Below are 23,625 nucleotides of genomic sequence, written 5' to 3'. Positions count from 1 at the left end.
TACATAATGATACGATTTGTGTTCTCAGACTACTGAGCAATTAAGAAAATCCCTCAAGCATAATTTGTGTAATCCTACTGGGAATATAGTTGTAATTATGGATATATCAGGAACTGTTTACAAACAGCAGCCAGATATATAGCTAAATATTACTAAGGGGATATATAAACGAGCCTCTAATTAAGTCTTTTGTTTGCTCTTTAGGGTCTAATGGACACAGAAAATGTTTCAGAAAGCAACAGAACAAAATAAAATCTTTGATTAGGCAGGAAGAATAAAGCAATTGTGTTTCAGAGGAATACATGATATAAAAATTATTTTTTTAATCAGAGACACTTGCAAGACTGCATCGGATCTAGTGGAAATCCAGGCTTTTTGTTGAACTGATGGCAACTTCAACTCAAAGCCGGTTTAAAATGCATTTCAACAAAGCAAATAAAAACACTATTGTGTACCAATATGAGTAAATGCAAATTAACATATGAGAAACACAGATGCACGCTTTTAAACAAATTTTAATGCAAAATAAAAAAAGAAAAAAATAGATCCAGTATAGTTGCTCTTAACTATACAATAAAAATATCTAAAAGAAAATGTAATCAACTGAATGAGAGATACAATAAAACTGTTTCCAATTTCTTAATTGCCCTCGCGTAGGGTAACTGTAGTTGTATAACATCATGCCAATCTTAAATAGGATTTATGAAACAAGAAAACAAAGTGCCCAACACCACTGCGGGGAATGACCAAAATGCACAAAACCAATAAAAAGCTTAATGTCTTTTTGTGCAGCTCACAGTCCCCTTCAAAACACTAGTTCAGCTATTATTATTGGTCATTTCAGATGGTAAATGTTAACAGTACAATGTGTTTAATAATATAACCTAATCTTACTTTTAGATGCTAGAATTTACAGTGATTTGTGACTTAAAAAAATGTCCATTAAGTCTTCACATTGCATACTTCTGGGTCCATTCTCTTGCTAGTCTGTTGTACCTGGTGCAAGAAAATCAAAAATTAATAAGTTCATAAACAGTCTATTTCGTCTAACCAGATATTCCAATCTAACGTAACACGTATGGTCTACATTACTCGCACTCGTGATGTTCCAAACCTGTTTAAATGAACACAAAGGGTGAATTCCTGAAGAATAACCAGGTTATTCTTGTCAATACAATGAAAGTGAAAATACTGTAGTCAGTGCAATCAATTAAAGTCCTCTGAAGTCATATGCCAGCTTTGTGTAGGAATAAGCCACAATTTGAGCAACTGTTTAATCAAAATCTTTTTATCTGCCCAAGCACAGTAGCTACATCCAAGATGTAAACAAGGTGTATATACTTTGCATTGGATCTTTTCAATGAATCGAAGAATCAAGTTCACAAAACTGGTCTGAATTCATTCATGAATTGGACTGATCTGATTCACAAATTCACTGACTCAATGGGTGCTACTCAATTATCAAATACAGTGAAGGAAAAAATTATTTGATCCCCTGCTGATTTTGTACATTTGCCCACTGACAAAGAAATGATCAGTCTATAATTTTAATGGTAGGTTTATTTGAACAGTGAGAAACAGAATAACAACAAAAAAATTCATAAAAAAAAAAAAAGTTTTAAATTGATTTGCATTTTAATGAGTCAAATAAGTATTTGATCCCCTATCAATCAGCAAGATTTCTGGCTCTCAGGTGTCTTTTATACAGGTAAGGAGCTGAGATTAGGAGCACTCTCTTAAAGGGAGCTTGTTACCTGTATAAAAGACACCTGTCCACAGAAGCAATCAATCAATCAGATTCCAAACTCTCCACCATGGCCAAGACCAAAGAGCTGTCCAAGGATGTCAGGGACAAGATTGTAGACCTACACAAGGCTGGAATGGGCTACAAGACCATCGCCAAGCAGCTTGGTGAGAAGGTGACAACAGCTGATGCGATTATTCTCAAATGGAAGAAACACAAAATAACTGTCAACCTCCCTCGGTCTGGGGCTCCATGCAAGATCTCACCTCGTGGAGTTTCAATGATCATGAGAACGGTGAGGAATCAGCCCAGAGCTACACGGGAGGTTCTTGTCAATGATCTCAAGGCAGCTGGGACCATAGTCACCAAGAAAACGATTGGTAACACACTACGCTGTGAAGGAGTGAAATCCTGCAGCGCCCACAAGGTCCCCCTGCTCATGTACATGTACAGCCCGTCTGAAGTTTGCCAATGATTCAGAAGAGAACTGGGTGAAAGTGTTGTGGTCAGATGAGACCAAAATCCAGCTCTTTGGCATCAACTTAACTCGCCGTGTTTGGAGGAGGAGGAATGCTGCCTATGACCCCAAGAACACCATCCCCACCGTCAAACATGGAGGTGGAAACATTATGCTTTGGGGGGGTTTTCCTGCTAAGGGGACAGGACAACTGCACCGCATCAAAGGGACGATGGACGAGGCCATGTACTGTCAGGCCCAGGGCATTGAAAATGGGTCGTGGATGGATATTCCAGCATGACAATGACCCAAAACACACGGCCAAGGCAACAAAGGAGTGGCTCAAGAAGAAGCACATTAAGGTCCTGGAGTGGCCTAGTCTCCAGACCTTAATCCCATAGAAAATCTGTGGCGGGAGCTGAAGGTTCGAGTTGCTAAATGTCAGCCTCGAAACTTTAATGACTTGGAGAGGATCTGCAAAGAGGAGTGGGACAAAACCCCTCCTGAGATGTGTGCAAACCTGGTGGCCAACTACAAGAAACATCTGACCTCTTGGTTTTGCCACCAAGTACTAAGTCATGTTTTGCAAAGGGGTCAAATACTTCATTATCTCATTAAAATGCAAATCAATTTATAACTTTTTTAAAATGTGTTTTTCTGGATTTTTTTTGTTATTCTGTCTCTCACTGTTCAAATAAACCTACCATTAAAATTATAGACTGATCATTTCTTTGTCAGTGGGCAAACGTACAAAATCAGCAGGGGATCAAATAATTTTTTCCCTCACTGTAGGTGCTTCTTCGTTTCTTCTCTCTTCCATCCTTCAGCCCATGACTTGGAAATCGATCTAAGTCAGCCATCTTGAAGAACATGTCAATTCTCTAATTGCACCAGGAGTAGGCAAGGAACAAGGAGTGAGGAAGCATCCAGCGGAGCGTGAATACAAGGTGTGTCTTGACGAAAACCCTGACACTAGTATAAATTCTCCACCCCTTCACATTAGTCACAATCTTGATTTGCGTTTCACCTTTACAGTACATTTCACATACACTCAAATAATATGTAGGCCTAAATATATTCCTTTGAATTGCACATCACATTTCCATTCATTTGAATTGCACGGTTTTAATACAAATGTAAAGTAATGCATATCCGTCATCAAACAGACAAGAAACAGGTAAGACTTTTGGAATAGTACTAATAAAATAAATGTTTAAATACACAGTAATCAAGTTTATATAAATTTATCATCAATAAATCCAATTTGTTACACAGCTAGCCATATTTAAAATGTTCATACTTTTCAAATGAATAAATTTGTTTTTATAATGATTTATGTTGATTCTAAGCAATTAGCATCAATACATTTTGAAATTATCATTTTATGATTTAGATCAAATCAAATAGATGCAAATATTTGATTTGATACCAATAAACTATGCCATGTTTTTTTTGTGCGCAGTTTCTTACCCATTTAATTTATGTATGACTGACAAACTTGCACCACATTCAGTTTATTAGTTTGTTAAAACAGTGTAATCTAAATGTTATATGCAATTTAAATACATAAATCTAAGTTTAGGCTTAAACATGAGTGAATTTCAACTAGAGATCTTGTTTTATTATGAATTTCTTTAATAACCAAACCTCAAAATCATAAGGGATTCCTAGAGTGCAGTTGTTGATGCTTTAAATTAAAGTGGTGATTAAATGATCAGGAATATGCCAATATACAGAATTTCTTTTGATTCCTCTATTCTCATTTTTCCTTGAATCCTTTCCTCACATTCTAGTTGGGAGAAGCTAGCGTGCAAGGAAATGAAACTAGGATGCACAATTTAATAAGCACCCAATGATCTGAACACACTGGAGTAGAATATTATCAGTGAATAACAGCTTAAATTTTGGTATTTTACACAGAGCTACTGTATTATTTCAGGAGACTTGAAATAAAGCACAAAAATATTCGATTTTCAATACTTTTGTGGTGCTTTTGTATCCCTTTGATACTCGTTTTCATTGTCGAATGGGTTTGGAACAACATGAGAAAAAAAATTAAGACTAACTATATACTTACTTTTCTTTGTCTGATTTGTAGATGTGTGCTATGTCTGGGACTAAGGGGTCATCAGGATTTGGATCACAAAGCAAAGAACATATGGACAAAAGAACTGAAAAAGAGATGAAAATAATCACAATCATGAAAGCATAGGCAAACTGGGCATTATAAATTCTATAGTTCAACTAATAAAGAAAGAAAGAATTCAAATACACACAAGTACCTTTTGAAACTGTTAGAGCTGGAGACCACTGCGACCTCAGGATGTCCAGGCAAATACTTCCATTACTGTTAATGTTGGGATGGTAGATTTTTGTTGTAAACGCTACCTGTTAAATCGAGATGGGTGTCAAAATGCCATCTTAAGACAACATGGCAAGTACACGGAGGTGGGGTGTAGCGTCACTACCTTTGGTGGCTTGAAGGGATAGTCTGTTGGAAAATGAATTGTGAGAAAGAAGACCCCTCCTTGGTATGGACTGTCACTCTGCAAATCAAAGGAAATGACAATAGAAATTAGCAAACTGTGTAGGTGTATTAAAATAGGTTACATACATCTCAGATAGGCCTTTAACAAACGATGCTGTTGCTTAGTAACATATGCATAAGTGAAGTCACAACAGAAGATAGAAAATATCTTAAAATAGATAACAGATGCAAGAAAGCAGCGGTCAGGTTCATTGGTGTGTTTGTAATCTATCTGACACATGCAGTCACCGAAAAAAAAAAAAAATTATTATATACTGTATTTATTTGAATATGCTCAAAGCTGGGACAGTTTGACAACTCTGGCCTGTTTTCTCTCTAAATTATTCTTAAAACTGACTTCACATCATCACATTCAGCGTGCATTATTAAGTGAAGCAAACTGCTAAATGCTAATGAGGGGAGTACTTACAGGTCCCATTATTGTTGCCTGCCAGTGAAACACTAAAAATAAAAGAAGAGACTTATTGAAATTTGTCAGATGTTATTATGTAAAACAACTCAATTAAAAAGACGGACAGTAAACTTACAGTCATCACCAACCGGTCCAGCAGAGCACTGAGCAGGAGGGTCCCTCTGCAAGTCTTGAAGCTCCTGAAGCAGAAGAAGAAATTAGGATGACATTATTACTCCACAATTATGTTTCTAAATATATTTATATAGCCATTCTAATGTTAAGTGGCATACGTGGAAATACTCTTTTTTTCTAATTTCAATCCTCAAGGCCATTTTTTGAAAAAAAAAAAAAAAAAAAACACTTCGGTGTCAAGATGGTTTTTAATGGTTAAATGAAGTCAGTTCTCCTCAAGTTCACACACGTGTCTTAGCAGAGGAACCACAGGTGTAGCTCATTAAAATAAAAGCCACCTGGCTTGATATTTTGTTGTGTAATAATTAAAATAATATTTATACATTAAGTTAGGCTTCAAATACATTTTGTGACATCCAAATTGGTTTTGAAAAATTTATCACAGGGCTCTAAATTGTCAACATTAAAAGTGATTTGAATAAATTATATAATTTAGTTTATTAACATCATAAAGCCTACAGTATCATATTTGATATGCAACTTTTGCTGAAAAATCTACTATGTACAGTGTGTGCCTATTTTTTTTCTTTTTTTTTTTGCTGTGAAATATTTAATGATTTTAATGAAGTAAACATAACTTGTTATATTCTTAGCGGACTGGAGCATCTTAGGTTTAAGTGGTCATTTATTCATTAGAAAAAAATAGGTAAAAATGTATCAAATGTGATACATCAGGCTTTTAAGGAATATTTATTTGTTCATGGGTCAGAGAGACAAGATGTCCCATTTTGGTGTCTGCATCAATTTTAATTTACAAAACTGATTTGAAATACATAGAAAGCATATTAAACGCAACTAAAGAGTCTAATTTATTGTTTTAAATAACTTATGAAAATGTCAAAATATGGGTGAAATAATGTTCCATCTTCATTCAGTGTAACAGATATATTTATGTAAAAATCAAACAACATACTTATCCTGACCTGTAATGATTAATAAAAGAAAAAGTTATCATACAACATTATTATATTTTAAATAATTAAAAATGCCTTGCTGACAAATCGGTAAAACCTTGTGGTTTGAAGGAAAGTGGCAAAGATTGGTAAAGATTTAAAATTAAAAAGAATTTTTCTTTTGTGGGGGGGCTACAATGTGATCCTTAAATAAAGTATTTTAATGTCTTCTAACAATGATTCTTGTTCTAAATATGACTTACAAGATTTATTTCAGTATACAAATTATTATTACACTGAATGACATTTTTGTGGGTGTCTTCTGAAAATCATGCTAAAAATCTGTGATTTTTGTTAGTTTTGCTCAGAAAAACCAAACAACTAAAAAAAAAAAGTATTAAACTTTTATTGATTTGATGCTTGAAAACACCTTTTCATCTTTTACCCCCATATCTCTCATCCATCACTGTATTTTTGTATTACATTATATAGTTTACCCCGACAACGAAAACTACAGAGCTTTGGTCATAAAAGCATTTACAGAACATTTTAAGACATTATTGAAAGATAACCTGACATTTGATATTTATATGCATTATGCAAATGGTCTGCAAAACTGTTATAAAGATACATTATGAGAACTGCATCCGTATAAACAACAGCGTTTGTATTTATTTTCAATGTTATAAAGGGAATAAAATAATCTAACGCTTCAATAAACTGTTTCTCTCTGCCTATTATTCCACGACAGGTATTAAAGGGTTAAGTTTTTAATGCAAACAATATGCATATGAATTTGTAACAAAATATATAATTACATAATTATTACTCTTAACATAAACCCATTTTAATAGAGGTACACAATCTGATTATGTGCCTTCTGGCAAGGACTTTGGGACTTAGTTAAATGGGTGTTTAACAACACTGCCGGAGTACGATACACATCACGGTGTTGCGAAACAGAAACTGTCAAAATGACAAAGTGATGGCGTCACGCTGGAACTTCAGAGAATCAGGTTGTGTTGCTTTGTGTCAAACACACAACACAACAAACACAATAGCGCCTACCGACCATATTCAGATAAACTACACCAAATCAATTGTAGCCAAAGTCCCTCGAAATGTCACATCAGCTGTGAGGTTTAACAAAGCACACAAAAGTGGCTTGTGAAAGTGGACGAATCCACACAAAGATTGGCCTCGTTTAGTGCGGCTGCTGCCGAAGCTGGAGCAGGTTTGCTGTCTTTGTTCAGTTCTGGGCCTTCTCGAACACGGATGAATAGACCACATAACAGGTTTATTATTAAAACGAAAGATATTTTCAGTTCGATTTCACGGTAAAGAATTTAATAAACTACGCGTTCTGGTGTAACCAATTGCTCATTTACTCACTGTTTGTTTGTTTTTTACACGTATAAATGTGTGTGTGTGTGTGTGTGTGTTTGTGTGTGCTAGTAACGATACATTACGATGGTTGACTGACAACCTTGACGCGTCGTTTTAAGTTCTGGTTTACCAGCTTTATTAGCAAAAAGGGCTATTCTACATTTATGTACGTTACGTCACCTCAAGCAGACAGTCAACAAACAGTGAAAAATCACCATGATTGAGTGAAGAAGCACTGCTAGCTAGCCGTTATATGCTAACGTTACATTCCGTCGACATATTAGATCTATATTAATCCGAAACAGTTTGACTTGATTCACACTACCGACACCAAACAAAAATAAGTAATATAATATTAGTTAGTAACATAAATGCTATTTTTAACCACGATATTCGATATAAACAACGCTAGCAGGTTAAAAAAAAACTTGGCTAATGTTGGTCATGTACGCACAAAGGTCTTACCTTCTGTATTCTCTTTAATGCCATGCTGCTTTACTCTGTGTACCGCCCCAGATTTACGCGATTATATTATGTATCCGATATTATTGCTACGAAACAGCTCAGCAATACTGTGTTTCCCTGAGTAAAAAACGAATGTGAGCGGCGAGAAAGAGAGACAGCTGTAGCACAGCAAGCTCACACTTCCGGTGCGGAGCTGGGGAAAACAAAATAAAAGTAATGATGTGTCATTTGCAAGAGCATTAGCAGTTCACAGTACTGCCAAAAAGTATAAATTACGTCAATTAAAGACATAGAAAATAAGGGAACGCAAACAAGTAGATAAAGTAAACGAAAAGGTAAAGGCGCAACAACAACAATAATAACCTACAAAAGAAAAGAAAAGAAAGTCTTTGGCACTAAACAAAATTTAGCGATGACATGATAAGCTTTTAAATGACCCATTGCGTTCCACAGTGGTTTAATTTTTAATTTTTAATTTATTTATTTATTTATTTTATGTGAAATCTTTATTCTTTATTCTATATGTAATATTAACGTAAGTATTAACGTAATATTTTAGTTTCATTACTGAACTGAAGCAACTTGGATTTACTTTATTATGTATCTACATTTTTATGAAGAAAAATCATATTCAAATGTAAGTATCAAATATGACATCATGCTTTCGAGGAATGTTTGTTTGTACATCTCTCAATCACCACTGCATTATAAACAATTAAATCATATTAAAACTATACATAGCATGCAACTGATATTTATATGCATTTTATGTATAAATAGTCTGCAATACTGTTCTAAAAATCTCATTGATCTATCAGAATGTCTTACTTTTTGGCCACATAAATAACAACAGTAGCATGTTTTGGTCCTTTTTCCCCCTGACTTTTATTTTATATGTCAGGCTTCAAAGGGTTAAAGCGTTTAAGTATACGCTTTACGAAATAACACAATAATACAGTGCTTCCCGCAAAAATATTTAAATAAAAGAATATAAATAATTTTCTATATCTTGCTATTTCCCAAATGTTCTTTAAGTAACCTTACAGGTACTTCTCTGAAATTTTAATCGAAAAATTGTCCCATAATGCACTTCGCTTAGATCATGGTAGATGGAATGGCGCCTTTACTGAAGGTGGTGGAACTGTAATTCACAACCATAACATTCATTTCAAGACAGCCATTGTGTATCTTGTTCTCACCGTGCTTATTAAATATTTGATTCATTTTATCGGGAAGATCACAGCACGTGTATGATGGCTCCGTTCAGTTTGATGTCAGTCGGTGCTAATCTTTTGGTAAAGTCTTTGGGTTTGTTCTCGAGTGCATCTGTTGTGAGGTGAGCATGCTTCAAGTTTAAGGTTATTGATGCATGACTTGTTTACTAGTTAATGTAGCATATCTAATTAATTTTATTGTAGCAACATTTAAATGCAGCTACAATAGAGACAGCTATGCATTCATATTTTCACATTTTAACAGCCATATGGTCAGTTAATGTAAGATATATCGTGACAACGCTGCACTAGCTCAATAGTTAAGTTATAATTTAACTTTTTTGTAAGGTGTTAAAAACATTTTTTAACGACTAATTATTATGTAACATCCATGACGGTTTTTGTACAGTAACGGTAATGTACTTTGCAATTGTAGGTGTTCATGTGTAGCTCCAGTGTTAAAATGTTTTAGCACCACAACCGGGGGTCCACCTAAGAGACCCCTGACAGCATACATGACATATGTGAAAGAGATGCATCCCACCATCAGCAGACAAAATCCAGGTATCCGCTTCAGTCGCAAGGCTACCTTGCATTTCTGATTTGTTTTGAAATAAGATAATGAACGATCCGTTTTGTTCAGGAGTCAAAAATGTGGATATTGTCCGAAAGTTAGCACAGCAGTGGAAAATCCTGACTGCTGAACAGAAGCAGGTACATTCTTCATGTATGTGTGTGTTCATATATTTTAGTGTATTTTGAGTAAATGCCATGCAAAATTTCAGCCTAAATAAAATCAATCAATCAATATTTATAGGGATTTTTTACCTAGGGCTGTGTATTGACAGATTTCACAGATCTGGTTATTTAAATTTGGTTATATATCATGTACAGAAAGTGTACATTTTTCTAAAGAAAAAAAAAAAGGTCACAACTAATACTGTAAACTATGCAGGGAACCCAATCAGTTGGTACATTAATATTAAAGCTTAAAATTATTAAATTGAATTGCTATTTATTTATTTTTTTTAGATATAACACTTGTTTAACTGTTGTATACAGTGATTTAAATTTTACACAAGGTTTTTATATCATGTTTTTTTAATGATATAATTTTTTTTTTTTAGTTTTATTTTAGTTTTATAATTTATGTTATGGGCCACCCTGCTCTTTAGTTATTGCTATTGACATTGCCCATTGAAAAATTCCTCAGTCATGTATTAATTTGAGCTATATATCATGTGCAGCCATTTCAGGATGCATCTTCAACGTCCAGGGAGCAATATAAGCTTGCTCTGGAGAAATACAAAGCCCAACTGACTCCTGCACAAACTGCTGCTCTTGCAGTAGAAAAACGACAAAAAGTGGCCAAAAGAAAAGCAATTAGAAGAAAGAAGGTGAGTTTTGCCTTTAATTATGTAACTGCTATACTAACCCACCAATGAGAGACTGACTATATATTATTTCATTTCTTCTTCAGAAATTAAGTATTTTGATTACCTTTTATAGTAAAGGAATATTGTACTTCACTTGTAGGAGCTGAACAGTCTTGGCAAGCCCAAACGCCCCAGGAGTGCCTTCAACATCTTCATGTCGGAGCACTTTGAGGAGGCAAAAGGAACTAATATGCAGGTGAAAATGGTTCTTCATATTCAAGATTCAGATTTTATATGGTATGCAAAAATTTCTGCATCTAAAATATAGCTAAGTCTGCCGTTCAAACATTTGGGGTCAGTAAGAAAAGAAGTCTCTTATCCTCATCAAGACTGCATTTGTTTAATAACATATTACAATATTACACATAAAAATGATGAAATGAAATAAAAAGTCTATGTTAATGTATTTTGAATGTAATTTATTCCTGTCATGACAAAGCTGATTTTCTCCAGTTTTCAGTGTTACATGATCCTTCGGAAATTATTTTAATGTGCTGATTTGCTGCTGAAGAAACATTTGCTAACTGCTTCGTATTCTTGTGGAACCTCTGATACTTTTTTCAAGATTCTTTGATGAATAGAAAGTTCAAAAGAACAGCATGTCTTGTTTATTAAAATTTTTGTAAAAAAAAAAAAAAAAAAAAGTTTTACACACCCTTGCTGAATGAAATTGTTAAATCCTTTAAAAACAATCTTACTGACCGCAAACTTTTAAACTCTAGCATATTTTGCATCTGGTGTATTAATGCATTTGAAGTTCACAGTTTAACAAAAGATATTACAGACCATATAAACGTATTTTTATAATATGCAATTAAAGTATTTAACACCATGTTTATTGATTGCAACAAGTGTGTTGAATGTAATTTTTTGTTGTTTCCAGACGAAGATGAAGTCACTGAGAGACGACTGGGAGCGTTTCAGTACAACACAGAAACAAGTGAGTTTTGCCTTGAGCATCAAAAGTAGCTCACACTACGGCTCTGTTTCATCATCCTTTTAGCTGTCTTCTAAGAGACCTCATGAACTGGCTGATTTAAAAACACTACATGAGCAATATCTCTGTTAATCATATAAATAGCACTTACAATTAGTGATGCCATGGTGTGGAAATTTTCCCACTAATTAATAAACTTGTGACAATGTCGATATTACCGATTACACCTCACAATTTACAAGAAAATATTTGCTAAAGATGGCTCAGGATCACGGTGGGTCTTTAAATCTTTTCCTTTCTTTCAACAAAACGAATGCTTGAAAATGGTGGGTTCGTTATTATCCTTAATGAAAAACACAGCAACAATAAAATAGTACATGGACAAACTCGCTTACATTAAACATAGAACAAGATGGGTGACATACGGAGCCCTGCACGTCATACAAACAAATACATATTTATTAGGGTAGCAAATTAAGAGTTCGTTCCTACAACTATATTCATGTACTAATTAATTCCCTCAATTTTGATTTAACAACAATCGCTACAAGATGGCCCCTATTTAATAAGCTGAGCAAACAAACAGTTTGTTCTTTGTCAAGTAATGCCATTCATGTATGGCTGAACACCGACTACCGGGGCAATTCTACTCAGTTATCTTATAAACTATTGAAAGTTGCTATGTTTTGCTACAGATCCTTTATCTGACTTCACTGCTCCATTTTCAGATGTACATTCAGCTGGCAGAGGATGACAAAGTCCGTTACAAGAACGAAATAAAATCATGGGAGGAGCACATGATAGAGATTGGAAGGGAAGACCTTGTTCGGAGAAAGGAGAGGAGAGCCATCAAAGCCAAAACCACCAAAGACATAAAGAAGAAATCCAAAGTAAAAGTGCTAAAGGCAAAAGCACCGAAAAAGAAGACTGGAACAGCAGTGAAAAAGACTGTGAAGAGCACCAAGAAGTGAAATGATGTATGTGACGTTGTTAGACAGAGCGTGTTGTACAAAGGCCAGTACCGTCCTCAATAAAAAGCCTGTGCTTTCTGTTATTAGAGCTGCATTTATAGTGTTCAAAGCATGAAGGGTTTAAAACTGTGAAGAGTCCTTCAAGACGTCTCATCTTTTCAATAAATCCCTTTTTGCTGATTTCATTTACTCACTGTATCATGTAAACAATAGTTTAGGTCCTGATTATGACTGTTTTTATGGCACTTGTATTGCTTTTAAGCTACTCAAGAACTCAGTGTTTCTTGACTGGCTATGAAACGTAAGACTGACATCAGTTTTCATTTGCTTCTTAGAATGAGTTTGTGTATCATGCTTTAAAAGAGGATGCCATGTTTTGTATAATGTCTTTACTTACAAAATAAACATTTAACATTTTCTATAAAAGCAACAGGAGCTAACAAAAGAATGCTACACAACTTCATCAAAATGTTTAAAATTTCATAAGTGTGCTAAAGTTAGAGATATAATACACCCCAAAGTGAAAAATTAGTCATTTGCTTGACCTCACACTCCAAACCTGTATGACTTCATTCAAACAAATTCAGATGTTTTAAAGAATGTCTGAGCTGCTCTTTTCCTCAATCACTAAATGTGCAAATGTACATACAATTACATTGTATGGAGGGTAAACATCTTGAAGTTTTTTTTCAAAATTTCTCTCTTATAGCATGAAGAGTTGAGTAAATGACAATTTTAATTTTTAGGTGAACTGTCCCTTTAAATACAAATCGAGTAGCTTCAGGCTGAATATTATCTTATAATGCAATTGTCAACTCAGGGCATGAAACCTCACATTTAAAAATTTTCACATTTAAAAAAAGTTATTTACAGTATAATTTTAAATATTCTCCAGGGATAAAATCAGGACTTTGAAGCCGAGTTGGGATCAGACGGCAGTTTGGCTTCTTGCAGCAAAGTCTCAAAATCAGGTGAACACACCAGTTTGTGTGTGATGTTTCCGAGCACAGTCATGTCTCCGGTCAGGCCCTCCGACATCCGCACACACACTAGTTGCTGCAGATACAAAAATGATCACATCCCATGAAACATACTTCTTGTAAATGAGATCTACAGTCCATTTGTTTCTTCATCGGAATACATTTTGAAAAATGTAGCATTACGTCACTTGCTCACCAATGGATCGTCTGCAGTGAATGGGTGCCGTCAAGATGCAGTCAGTCCAAACAGCTGATAAAAACATCACAATAATCCAAAAGTGATCAACAACACTCCAGTCCATCAATTAATATCTTGTGAAGTGAAAATCTGTGTGTTTGTAAAAATAAAACCCATCATTAAGACATTTTAACTTTAAACTGTCACTTTGGCCAAAATAAAAATTATTTAAATTAAAAACAATGGATTTATTACAAACAGTTTTTCACTTCACAATACATTAATTGATGGACTGGAGTGGTGTAAATTACTTGTGGATTATATTGTGATGTTTTTATCAGCTGTTTGGACTCTCATTCCGACGGCACCCTTTCCCTGCAGAGGATAGACTGGTAAGCAAACGATGTAATTCTATATTTCCTCAAATCTGTTCCGATACAGATAATAGCTCATCTACATCTTGGATGATGTGAGGGTGTGTACATTTTCAATAAATTTTCAATTTTGGGTGAACTGTAACTTTAATAAACAAAACAAATCCAGTTAACTTCAATATTGGGCTGTGCAAAAATATACATACCAGAATGCTACAATAAAGCCCAAATCCCTTACTTTCTTCCATGAAACACAAAAGGGGTTTTATAATTACATTGTTTAAAAAAGGCTGCAAAAACAATAAAATGCATCATAAAAGTCATAATGCATGTTTTAATGAACCATAAAAACATTTTGGAGATTGGCAGGCCCAGTTGTCATTTATTTTTATTATAAGTTAAAAGATGAAAAAAGGAAGAAAAAAGAAAAAAAAGAATAGCAATCAAATAATCTATGTTATAAACATGCTGAAACTAGATGAAAGCTGAATAGAGAAGAATAAAAGACTATTTACATATTCTTGCATTATGATTCCACTGGGTTTTTTTTTTTTAATTAATATAAACTTGTCAAACAGATATTTTTGGTTGTGTCTGTTTTTTATTCTGATATGTTTGCACAACTGATACTTTTATTTTGGATTTTATCTATTAAAAATGACAATATGTTAACTCACCTGTAGAAAAGAGAAGGCCGCTCCCTCTGAGACATCTAATGTAACATTTCCCATGACCAGCTGAACTTTACCAGACTTTCTAATTTGCAGTTTTCCAATCAGACCCTCTGAGAAGTCTGACAGCACAGGTAAAGCGCCTTTATCAGGCTGATCCTGAAGAATGATATCGCAACAGCATTAAAATCCTTCAGAGGACACTGAAGATGACATTAAATGTTATAAACGAATGTGGTTGGCTTTCAAATGCTCATTTCATGAGAAAATAAACTCCTTGATCTTTTTAAATAAGAGCGCTACAAAATCATACTATAAAATTCAGCAGCAAAAAAAAAAAAAAACTTGTGTAATGTACAGTAGCGCAAAAAAAATATATAATAACATTTCATTTGAACAGTCAAAAATTACAAAATGAATTTTATGAAAGTTAAACATTCACCCTTAAAGTCTGCGCACATTAAGTCCGAAATTCTCATCCGTATACACACGGCCTCCGAAACTTTTGTCCGTCATAAAAAAAAATTCGGATCAGCTTCGATTTTCTGCGTTTTCGCATCCGTAGCAAGCATTTTGATAGGAAAGGATGACGAATACGAAAAAACACATACGAAAATTTCTGACTTTTAGGGTAAAAAAAATAAAATAAAAATCACAATATAGTAAATATATGATATTATTAAGGCATAGTGTGGAATATAAACTTACCAGAGCTTTAATTTGTGATGAGCGCTTATCTTGGGTCTTGCCTTCCTTTCTGGGTTTCTCTGGGCTCGAGGTTTTAGGTTGACCAGGTATGGTATCAGGAAGTTGAATAAACAGTAGTTCTTCCTTATCTGAAACACTCAGCTGTTGGAACAGTTCTCCAACCGTTGGCTGCTGCGGACATGCAGACGTGCCTCTCGCTGACACAGGGTATTTCTGCTCAGCTTTGGCTGATTTCAGTGCATTATCAGATGCTATGTCTTCTTTAACTGCAAAAATGCCTTGGATTTAGTTACTCATTTAATGTAAACAGAACAAAATCTAGCAACAAAACAAGCTAAATAAAAATTATTGTAAAAACTGTAACTTGCATGAACTAGCTGCATCTGTTGACAAAAAGTTGCATGACTGATAGAGTGGAAGTCTGATTGGTCGTTGCTTGGGATCATTTTTTAATCCAGGATCATCCAAAAACTGCAATTAAACCAGGAAAAAATATTAAAATTCTACTGATTAACTTTCAAGGCTCCCTGAAATTTGTCAAATGATGAACGGTCATTGGGACTTACATCATCTCGTTGGAGTTTTTGTAAAATCTCATTATCATCATCCTCTGCGTTGTTCTTTTCCTTTTTAATGCATTTTGTGACGAGTGCAGGATCACAGTCACTCAGGTTAGAGCCGCTCCAGTTACCTGCGAGATCAAAAACAGGCACACAAATGTTGACTTGATGAAATTTTATTTGATATTTAATAATTTGTACCACCAAGAGTGAGCAGTGCCAATTTATTGATTTGTTTAGCACTTTTCACAGTACACATATCTTCATGCCTTATAGTTTCATTTGGCAAATTAGGGCTGGGTGATAATAATGTACTGTAGTTTGATATAAAAATCAAGCTTTTGTAATAATTTATACGTATTTACATGTATGCAAATATACTTATATATCTAACTTCATATACAGAGCTGTGCAATAAATAAGTTCACATTTTGTGACATTATAAACAACCAAGTAGTTGCGATTTGCTATACAGTATAGCTTGCATTACATGAGTATGCTGTGTATGCAGGTAAAGTTGGACATACTATATTTCCAACTTTTAATATTTCACTAGATAATATAGTTTTAATTATGCGACAATATAAAGTATCAAGCAATTGAGATTTGTTATGTAGTACATATTGCTTTACATACGTGTACTGTATGTATGTAGATAAAAATGGATCACTGTCACGGTTAAATGATGCATATAAATTACAGGGTTAAAACATATTGCCCATTCCTAACCAGTTAAACTGAGGAGTTAACTGAAAGTCATGGCATAATACAAACTTAAATGTAACACATTGTACATAATATCTATCTCCAAAAACTCGAAAAATGGAGAAAAAAAAACAAGCTACTACACTTCTCTGGCAATACAGTACAAATATAATGTCAAATCACCAGTGTTGGGGAAATTTACTTTTAAAGTAATGCATTACAATATTGCGTTACTCCCTAAAAAAGTAACTAATTACGTTACTTAGTTACATTTTATGGAAAGTAATGCGTTACGTTACTTTTGCGCTACTTTCGCATTACTTTTTAAATATGAGCAGGGCTTGAATGTTTGTGTTTAATATAAGAAGTTCTATTTATAGCAAATGTAAAAGCCCTTTCACACCAAAAAGTGTAATGAATAAACCTCAGGCTGAAGGAAAAGTAAATCTGTACAGTAGAAGAAGGTTCAACACTCTTCAGCAATAATAATTAAAAAAAACAACACAGCACAATTGTTAGTTTATCTAAAGTCATTTTTGCTTATTAGTATGGTTGAACTGGATCATCAAAGGTCAGCAGCAAAGACATTGGTTAATAAAATGAGATTAGATACATTTGTTTTATTTAACATATTTAATTATTGCAGATTTGCGTCACATTCTGAGTTTGCATTTCACTGTTTTAAATCATTTTGAGGAATACTAAATCTGTTTTTTTGCGAGTGAGATGAATTAATACATGTTGACATTTAGTGTAGAACTACAGTAGCATCATGTTCACACAGCGCACACAACGCCTCTGTACTTCCGATTTCTCCCAACATGGGGACAGGAGAGCTGTCGGTCAATAAATGGGAAAACAAAGTAACTGGCGTTACTTTTTTGAAAGTAATCTGATTACGTAACTCGCGTTACCCCCAACACTGCAAATCACTACGTGCTTTAAAAATGTGCTTTACCTAGCTTCCTGTAGGTGTCTGCTGGACCCTGCTCAAAGATGGAGTGAGACTGAATAGTCTGAGGTTTTTCTCGTCGCCGTCTCTCTCTTTGTCTGTCTTCCCTCTCTCTTCTCTCTTTTTTTTTTGGTGCAGTGTGCGTCTCCTTCTGTAACCTCCAGAAAACAAGTGATTTATATGACAAAGCCACCTAGTTGTATTTTTTTTCAGATAAGAGTTGAAAATGTGTTAGTCTGAAATTAATCTCTGGTATTTAAACTTTAGGAGAAAAAGGGTTTGAATTATTTATTGTTTCAGTGAACTGATTAAAAACTTTGAATCAACTATGTGTTTGTATATTTAATTAAAAATGTTAATGGAATGTGAATGTGAACTTTAGGATGATGTGTAAAATACTTACTCATCTTTGGTTTTGCGAACAGAGTGAACATTTGGTACAAAGGTTTTCTGTAGGGGAAAAATAATAAATTGTTTTGAATGTGCAAAGTTTAAACTATGTTATTGCACAGCTCTAAATATAAAGTTGGATATACAGTCATGGTCAAAAACATCGACACCCTTGGTAAGAAGAATGCTGTGAAAATTTATCTGCATTGTACATCCTTTTTCTAATACACATTGGCCACAATTAACGGCACTCTTTTATTCAATACTTTTTGAAACCTCCATTTGCCAGTTTAACAGCTTTAAATTTTCTCCTATAATGCCTGATGAGGTTAGAGAACACCTGATGAGATCAGAGACCATTCCTTCATCCAGAATCACTCCAGACCCTTTAGATTCCCAGCTCCATGTTGGTGCTTCTTCTCTTCAGTTCACTCATTTTCTATAGGGTTCAGGTCAGAGGACTGGAATGGCCAACAGAAGCTTGGTTTTGTGCTCAGTGACCCATTTTTGTGTTGTTTTTGAGGTTTGTGTTTGGATTATTGTACGGTTGGAAGATCCAAACACGGCCCATTATAAGATTTCTAACAGAGTCAGTCACTTATTGATTTTTTATCTGTTGGTATTTGATAGAATCCATGATGCCATGTGTCTAAACAAGATGTCCAGGACCTCCAGCAGAAATATAGGCCCACAACATCAAAAATACAGCAGTATATTTCATTGTACACGTGGGGTACTTTTTATCCCTGTGTTCACCAAACCCATATTGTTTGCTGCTAAAAAGCTCATTTTTTAGTTTCTGACCATAGAAGCCACTGCCATTTGAAGTTCCAGTTGTGTCTGATAACTGAATATGCTGAAGTTTGTTTTTGGATGAGCTAGGAGAATTTTTCTTGAAACCCTCCCAAACAACATGTGGTGATGTAGGTGCTGTTTGACAATTTTTTTCTTTTAGGTTTTCTAACCCCGAGATTCTACTATTTTCTACAATTCTCCAGCTGTGATTCTTGAAGAGTCTTTAGCCACTCAAACTCTCCTTCTCACCGTGCATTAGGACGATATAGACACGTGTCCTCTTCCAGGCAGTTTTGTAACATTTTATGTTGATTGGAAATTCTTAATTATTGCCCTGATGGTGTAAATGGGAATTTTCACTGCTCTAGCTCTTTTCTTAAAGCCACTTCACTAATTTGTGAAGCTCAATTATCTTTTGCTGCACATCAGAAATATATTATTTGTTTTTTCTCATTGTGATGGATGATTAAGGGAATTTGGGCTTTGTTTTCCCTCCTATTTATATTTCTGTGAAACAGGAAGCCATGGCTGGATAATTTCATGTTTATAATCACCCTGGAGTGCTCAAAATTGTGAATATGAATGGGAATATACTTCAGAGATATTTTACTCATAAAAAGTTCTAGGGGTGCCAATAATTGTGTCCAACGTGTATTTGAGAAAAACATTTATTTCAAAATGATGTTTCCCCATTAAAATTTGTAATATCCAATGAAAGGTTAGATTTTTGTGAATTTTTTAAATAAAAGATCAAAAGGATTAACAATGCAGATTCATTTTCACAGCCTTTTGATCATATTTACCAAGGGTGCTGATATTTTTGGCCATGACTGTATAAGTATACACTGCACACATGCAGTTTACTCAAGTAAAGCGATATATAGCAAATCCCAACTGTTTGATTGTTTGTATTGTCCAAAATGTAAACAATATTATCGTAAAGCTCTCTATTAAAATGTATAAATATATCCAACTTTGGTTATAAGCACTACTATACAGAAAACTCAACTGCTTGATTGTTTATATCATCACATGTTAGCTATTATTATATGTCTCTCTCTATATAAAATTGGATAAGTATATATTATACTGTAAACATTACAATAAAATCTATATTATTTTCTATAAAGCTGCTTTAAAAAAAAATTTAAAATTTAGAAAAAACAAGTATTGTGAAAATAACACTGACTTGAGTTCTAATATATTTTGTGTTTTAAACAAAGTTGAGAGCATTTGATATTGAACCATTGACATTAGAAAGTGCAACCTTTTTATATCCACCCAGGGTCAGATCTCTGGAGCGCAGAGAGGTCAGCCTGCCTGGTGGGGGTGGATTCAGTGATATTCGGCCTGGCAGTGCTCTACCCAGAGCAAAAGATGATCTGAGAATGGCAGATGAGCTCGCTTCTGCATCCCCATCTCCATGTTCACACATCCTGCCAAAACCCAGAAACACTGAGAACACCGACTCTAATCAGTTGCCTACCAAGACATTTGTTTGGGGCATCACAGGTGATTTCTCAGACTGATACAATGGTAAAAGAGCCTCGGAGAGTTATGCGTCTTAAAGCAAACGGACACTCATTCAAACACAGTTGCTGCGCGCTCACTGAGATTACAGTTCAAGAAGCGCGCGCCTCCATTTTGTTAGCAACCTAAGCTATCAAAACAAAGCCTTTAATACAAGTTTATGCCGTTTGCACCAGCGGATTTGGAAATGCGTGGAATGATGATGGAAATACGGCTGTCTTAAATACATATAACTGAAATTATAGACCGTACGTACGTGAAATTGGTGTAAACACCTTAAGTCATTTCTGTTAAATTCCTCCAGCTGACAGCTACATCCTTGCAGAAGCATCATGGGTCACGTGATCCGGATTTACCAAAAAAGTCACAAAATAATTTATATTATATTATATTATAAGCATCATAATTGTCTCAATATTAAACTGTAGGCCTATTGTAAAACTACTGTTTATTATAACTAATTTAACAAATTATATTATGTTATATTATATTATTGTTTTATATACTAATGTTATGTTATTTTATTATTACATAATATAAAATATATTTATATTCTATACTTATCTTACTTGGTCTTACTTGGTTTCTTGTATGGTGTCATAATTTCAATTGAAGTCTTATTAGATTGTAAATTGTATTGTATAACTATTGTTTATTATAACGAATAAACTATATTATGTTATTTTATGTTATATTATATTATATTATATTATATATTTATATTATATTTTTTATATATGTTGTTATTTTATCATGAAATAATTTTAATTATTTTATAACATTTACATTATAAAATTATATAGTATTTAAAACATAATAGTATGTGTACACACACACACACACACACACAAGGTATCTTATTATTAAACTCTTTATTATTAATACTTTTATGAAATCACCAATGAATAATAATAATAATAATAATAATGTTATATAAATAAAAATTAATTTGAAAGCAAAGCATGCAGTAGGCTATTTGTAAATACAGTGGCTGTGTGTCAAAACTCAAAACATGAGCTGCTTATCTAGACATAGACCGCACGCATTTTGGGGGCATCATATGCTCCTCCTAACGGGCCAAAAATGGTGTTTAGAAGACAGCTCACTAAGTTTTGTGACAGACCCCTTCCATCCACCCTTCCTTTGGCTCATATTGAACAAAGGGCGGCGCTCTGCTTTTGCCTGCCCTCACTTTATACTCCTCCGGTCAATGTAAGTCACACAGAGCCCGTGGCCGCGATGACTGGCGCTCACTCTCCGCGGGAATGATCTGATCTGACGGCTGCGGAGTCAGCGGTGCTCTGTGAAGTCATGGCCGCTCAGTGTGAACCCTTAAGCGGATACTTACAGCAGCAGTCCGATCCGGGCTCCAACAGCGAGCGCAGCGCTGATTCCCCTCTGCCCGTGTCTGAGGATGACTCCAGCGGACCCACGGCGCCTCCGGACCCCGAGTGGACCGAGGAGAGGTTTCGAGTGGACCGGAAAAAACTGGAGATCATGCTATTAGGTAAAACTGTCGTTTCCATGACAACTATCACCACATTTTAGAGAGTTTAAAGAGTTTGAAAGAAACGGACAAACACTTTAAAAGTAAAACTCAAAGTTTACTATTCAAAATGCACAGTTGCTGTTAATAATTGTTTTATTTAACTGAACAAACACTGTAATATGAAATCTAATGCATTGCTTCCAGCATCTGCAGATCCAGTTATGTTCTTCTTCTCCTTTGTTCAACTCCTATGTGTGATTATCACTTCCATGCCCATTTTGTTTTCAGAAACATTAGTTTAAATAAATGGTAGGTTCTAATGAAAATGATATGAAATAATCTAGCGGCCCAGACTTAGAAAAGCCAGTATTTGAGGTTCCGTTGTTCAGTTTACATAGAGAGCTTCCAGTTATTTTTAAGAAAGTTTGAAGGAATGATTGTTCAAATGATTAATTATTGGTTGTGTAGTTTTTCTGATTTTTAATGTATGCCAAGAAAACCACAACATTACTGAATATATATATATATATATATATATATATATATACATTAGGTTTTCTGATATTCAGGAGTTTAGTGTAAAATCCCAATTTTGTTTTGATGTAAGAAAGAGAGCTGTACTGTATATTCTTTCACAGTATGTGTGTAGTGACCAACTCAACCAATAGGGGGCAGTGTTAACGCATTTCTGCTTTTGACATTGGCCTTCAATGTTGTGTTTTCCTCAATTTGTTGAAGTAATTTTTAAGCAAGTGACACTGTGGTCAGCTGCTTCAGAAGAGTGGAAGATGAAGTTAAATTTAATTTGTTGGACAATGAATTATCATGTTTTTGGCTTATGATTCTGACTGCATGTGGGTTTCACTTGGTAAAGTACAGGACTGAGCAAAGAAAACTGTTGTATTGGTTTAAGTAGAGACACAAATCATTTATAAATGCCACTTTTTCCTTTAATCTGTTGTTTTCTGAATTTATCAAGCAGTTGATAAAAACTGACAAGGACTTCTCATTCCCCTGGCTTTGCAGGGATGGTAAAACGCTCTCTGCTGTAATCCTTTGTCCATGTCGGGTCATGCTTTCCATGTTGTTTCATGGTTCTGAGTGAATTCAGAAAGGGACATCATCATCATCCTACACTCACAAAGTCTCTAAGTTCAGTTCACCACAGCAATCCATCCTGCTGAGGTCATTCAGCATCTCCTCGGTTTTAGAGTGTATTTGATCAGCCTGCTTGCTGATTTTCCTAGAAGAACCACAGAGAAACTTGTGTAAATTATGAGATTTATTTTCCAAACGAAATGATTGGAATTCAGGAATACTCAATTTGATCCATAGAAGTAGAAAGCACTTTTATTGTGAGAGGAAAAAATATATAATTTTTTTTTCTTTGAATAGACATTCTGTTGTGTCATATTGTACCATTTCATCAATGGATGCATACTTCATTGGTAGCTATTACAAGATTTAGTGTTGTTGTATTTTTTAAAGAGGGACTCAAAAGTTGTTAATCATAAGAGCAATTTTCACATATTTTAAAGTTCCAGGTTCAGTCTTCATATTTAATAGCTGTGACTGGAGAGAACTGCTCACCGTCTTGTTTTCAGAAATGTTAACATCACAGGTGTTTGCTCCAAAAGCACTTAGTCCATCAGATAT

The 23,625-nt window shown here is 34.5% G+C and overlaps 4 protein-coding genes across 7 annotated transcripts in view; 2 read left to right on the top strand and 2 right to left on the bottom strand.

Moving 5' to 3' along the window:
* Positions 1-497: 497 nt before the first annotated feature.
* On the bottom strand, positions 498-8,287 carry ube2d1b (ubiquitin-conjugating enzyme E2D 1b). Its single transcript, XM_058793989.1, has 7 exons — positions 8,080-8,287; positions 5,277-5,340; positions 5,159-5,190; positions 4,670-4,747; positions 4,484-4,589; positions 4,279-4,372; positions 498-996 (listed from the first exon to the last, which is right to left on the bottom strand). Exons 1-7 carry the CDS (start codon positions 8,101-8,103, stop codon positions 951-953), a joined length of 444 nt encoding a protein of 147 aa, XP_058649972.1. The 5' UTR covers positions 8,104-8,287; the 3' UTR covers positions 498-950.
* A 904-nt stretch (positions 8,288-9,191) lies between these two features.
* Positions 9,192-12,948, top strand: tfam (transcription factor A, mitochondrial). The gene is made up of 8 exons (XM_058793987.1): positions 9,192-9,211; positions 9,316-9,415; positions 9,730-9,857; positions 9,937-10,007; positions 10,541-10,690; positions 10,830-10,925; positions 11,613-11,669; positions 12,395-12,948. Exons 2-8 carry the CDS (start codon positions 9,330-9,332, stop codon positions 12,635-12,637), a joined length of 831 nt encoding a protein of 276 aa, XP_058649970.1. The 5' UTR covers positions 9,192-9,211; positions 9,316-9,329; the 3' UTR covers positions 12,638-12,948.
* A 63-nt stretch (positions 12,949-13,011) lies between these two features.
* Positions 13,012-20,824, bottom strand: zgc:171971 (uncharacterized protein LOC569690 homolog). Of its 4 annotated transcripts, none has more exons than XM_058793981.1 (9): positions 20,756-20,824; positions 20,218-20,386; positions 18,169-18,215; positions 17,772-17,923; positions 16,115-16,239; positions 15,917-16,019; positions 15,549-15,814; positions 14,847-14,999; positions 13,012-13,693 (listed from the first exon to the last, which is right to left on the bottom strand). In XM_058793981.1, the coding sequence occupies exons 1-9, from the start codon at positions 20,812-20,814 to the stop codon at positions 13,541-13,543; spliced, it is 1,227 nt and encodes a 408-aa protein (XP_058649964.1). In that variant the 5' UTR covers positions 20,815-20,824; the 3' UTR covers positions 13,012-13,540. The 4 variants fall into 4 exon arrangements, with proteins under 4 accessions (XP_058649964.1, XP_058649965.1, XP_058649966.1 ...); XM_058793982.1 differs by having other exon boundaries at positions 20,218-20,405; positions 20,737-20,822; XM_058793983.1 differs by having other exon boundaries at positions 20,737-20,821.
* A 798-nt stretch (positions 20,825-21,622) lies between these two features.
* bicc1b (BicC family RNA binding protein 1b) overlaps positions 21,623-23,625 on the top strand; it is a 96,197-nt gene continuing 94,194 nt past the window's right edge. The window contains exon 1 of the mRNA XM_058793980.1: positions 21,623-21,987. Coding sequence (XP_058649963.1) covers positions 21,792-21,987 — 196 coding nt within the window. The 5' untranslated portion in view covers positions 21,623-21,791. The remainder of the gene's footprint in view (positions 21,988-23,625) is intronic.

The sequence above is a fragment of the Onychostoma macrolepis genome, chromosome 12 (assembly GCF_012432095.1).
Source record: "Onychostoma macrolepis isolate SWU-2019 chromosome 12, ASM1243209v1, whole genome shotgun sequence".
Taxonomy (NCBI): domain Eukaryota; kingdom Metazoa; phylum Chordata; class Actinopteri; order Cypriniformes; family Cyprinidae; genus Onychostoma; species Onychostoma macrolepis.
Note: the sequence above shows the minus strand (reverse complement) of the source record. Positions and strands in the feature narration are given on the sequence as shown.

What these genes read in the sequence shown, in the direction of transcription:
- ube2d1b (XM_058793989.1), bottom strand. Translation starts at nt 8,103, where the DNA reads ATGGCATTAAAGAGAATACAGAAG. An exon ending in ATCCCTTCAAGCCACCAAAG is followed by an intron (nt 4,590 to 4,669) that starts GTAGTGACGCTA and finishes TCGATTTAACAG; the next exon opens with GTAGCGTTTACAACAAAAAT. An exon ending in TACAAATCAGACAAAGAAAA is followed by an intron (nt 997 to 4,278) that starts GTAAGTATATAG and finishes TTCTTGCACCAG; the next exon opens with GTACAACAGACTAGCAAGAG.
- tfam (XM_058793987.1), top strand. Translation starts at nt 9,330, where the DNA reads ATGATGGCTCCGTTCAGTTTGATGTCAGTCGGTGCTAATCTTTTGGTA. An exon ending in AAGCAATTAGAAGAAAGAAG is followed by an intron (nt 10,691 to 10,829) that starts GTGAGTTTTGCC and finishes CTTCACTTGTAG; the next exon opens with GAGCTGAACAGTCTTGGCAA. An exon ending in TCAGTACAACACAGAAACAA is followed by an intron (nt 11,670 to 12,394) that starts GTGAGTTTTGCC and finishes CTCCATTTTCAG; the next exon opens with ATGTACATTCAGCTGGCAGA.
- zgc:171971 (XM_058793981.1), bottom strand. Translation starts at nt 20,814, where the DNA reads ATGATGCTTCTGCAAGGATGTAGCTGTCAGCTGGAGGAATTTAACAGA. An exon ending in AACAGATGCAGCTAGTTCAT is followed by an intron (nt 15,815 to 15,916) that starts GCAAGTTACAGT and finishes GCATTTTTGCAG; the next exon opens with TTAAAGAAGACATAGCATCT. An exon ending in CGGCCTTCTCTTTTCTACAG is followed by an intron (nt 13,694 to 14,846) that starts GTGAGTTAACAT and finishes TTGTATCTGCAG; the next exon opens with CAACTAGTGTGTGTGCGGAT.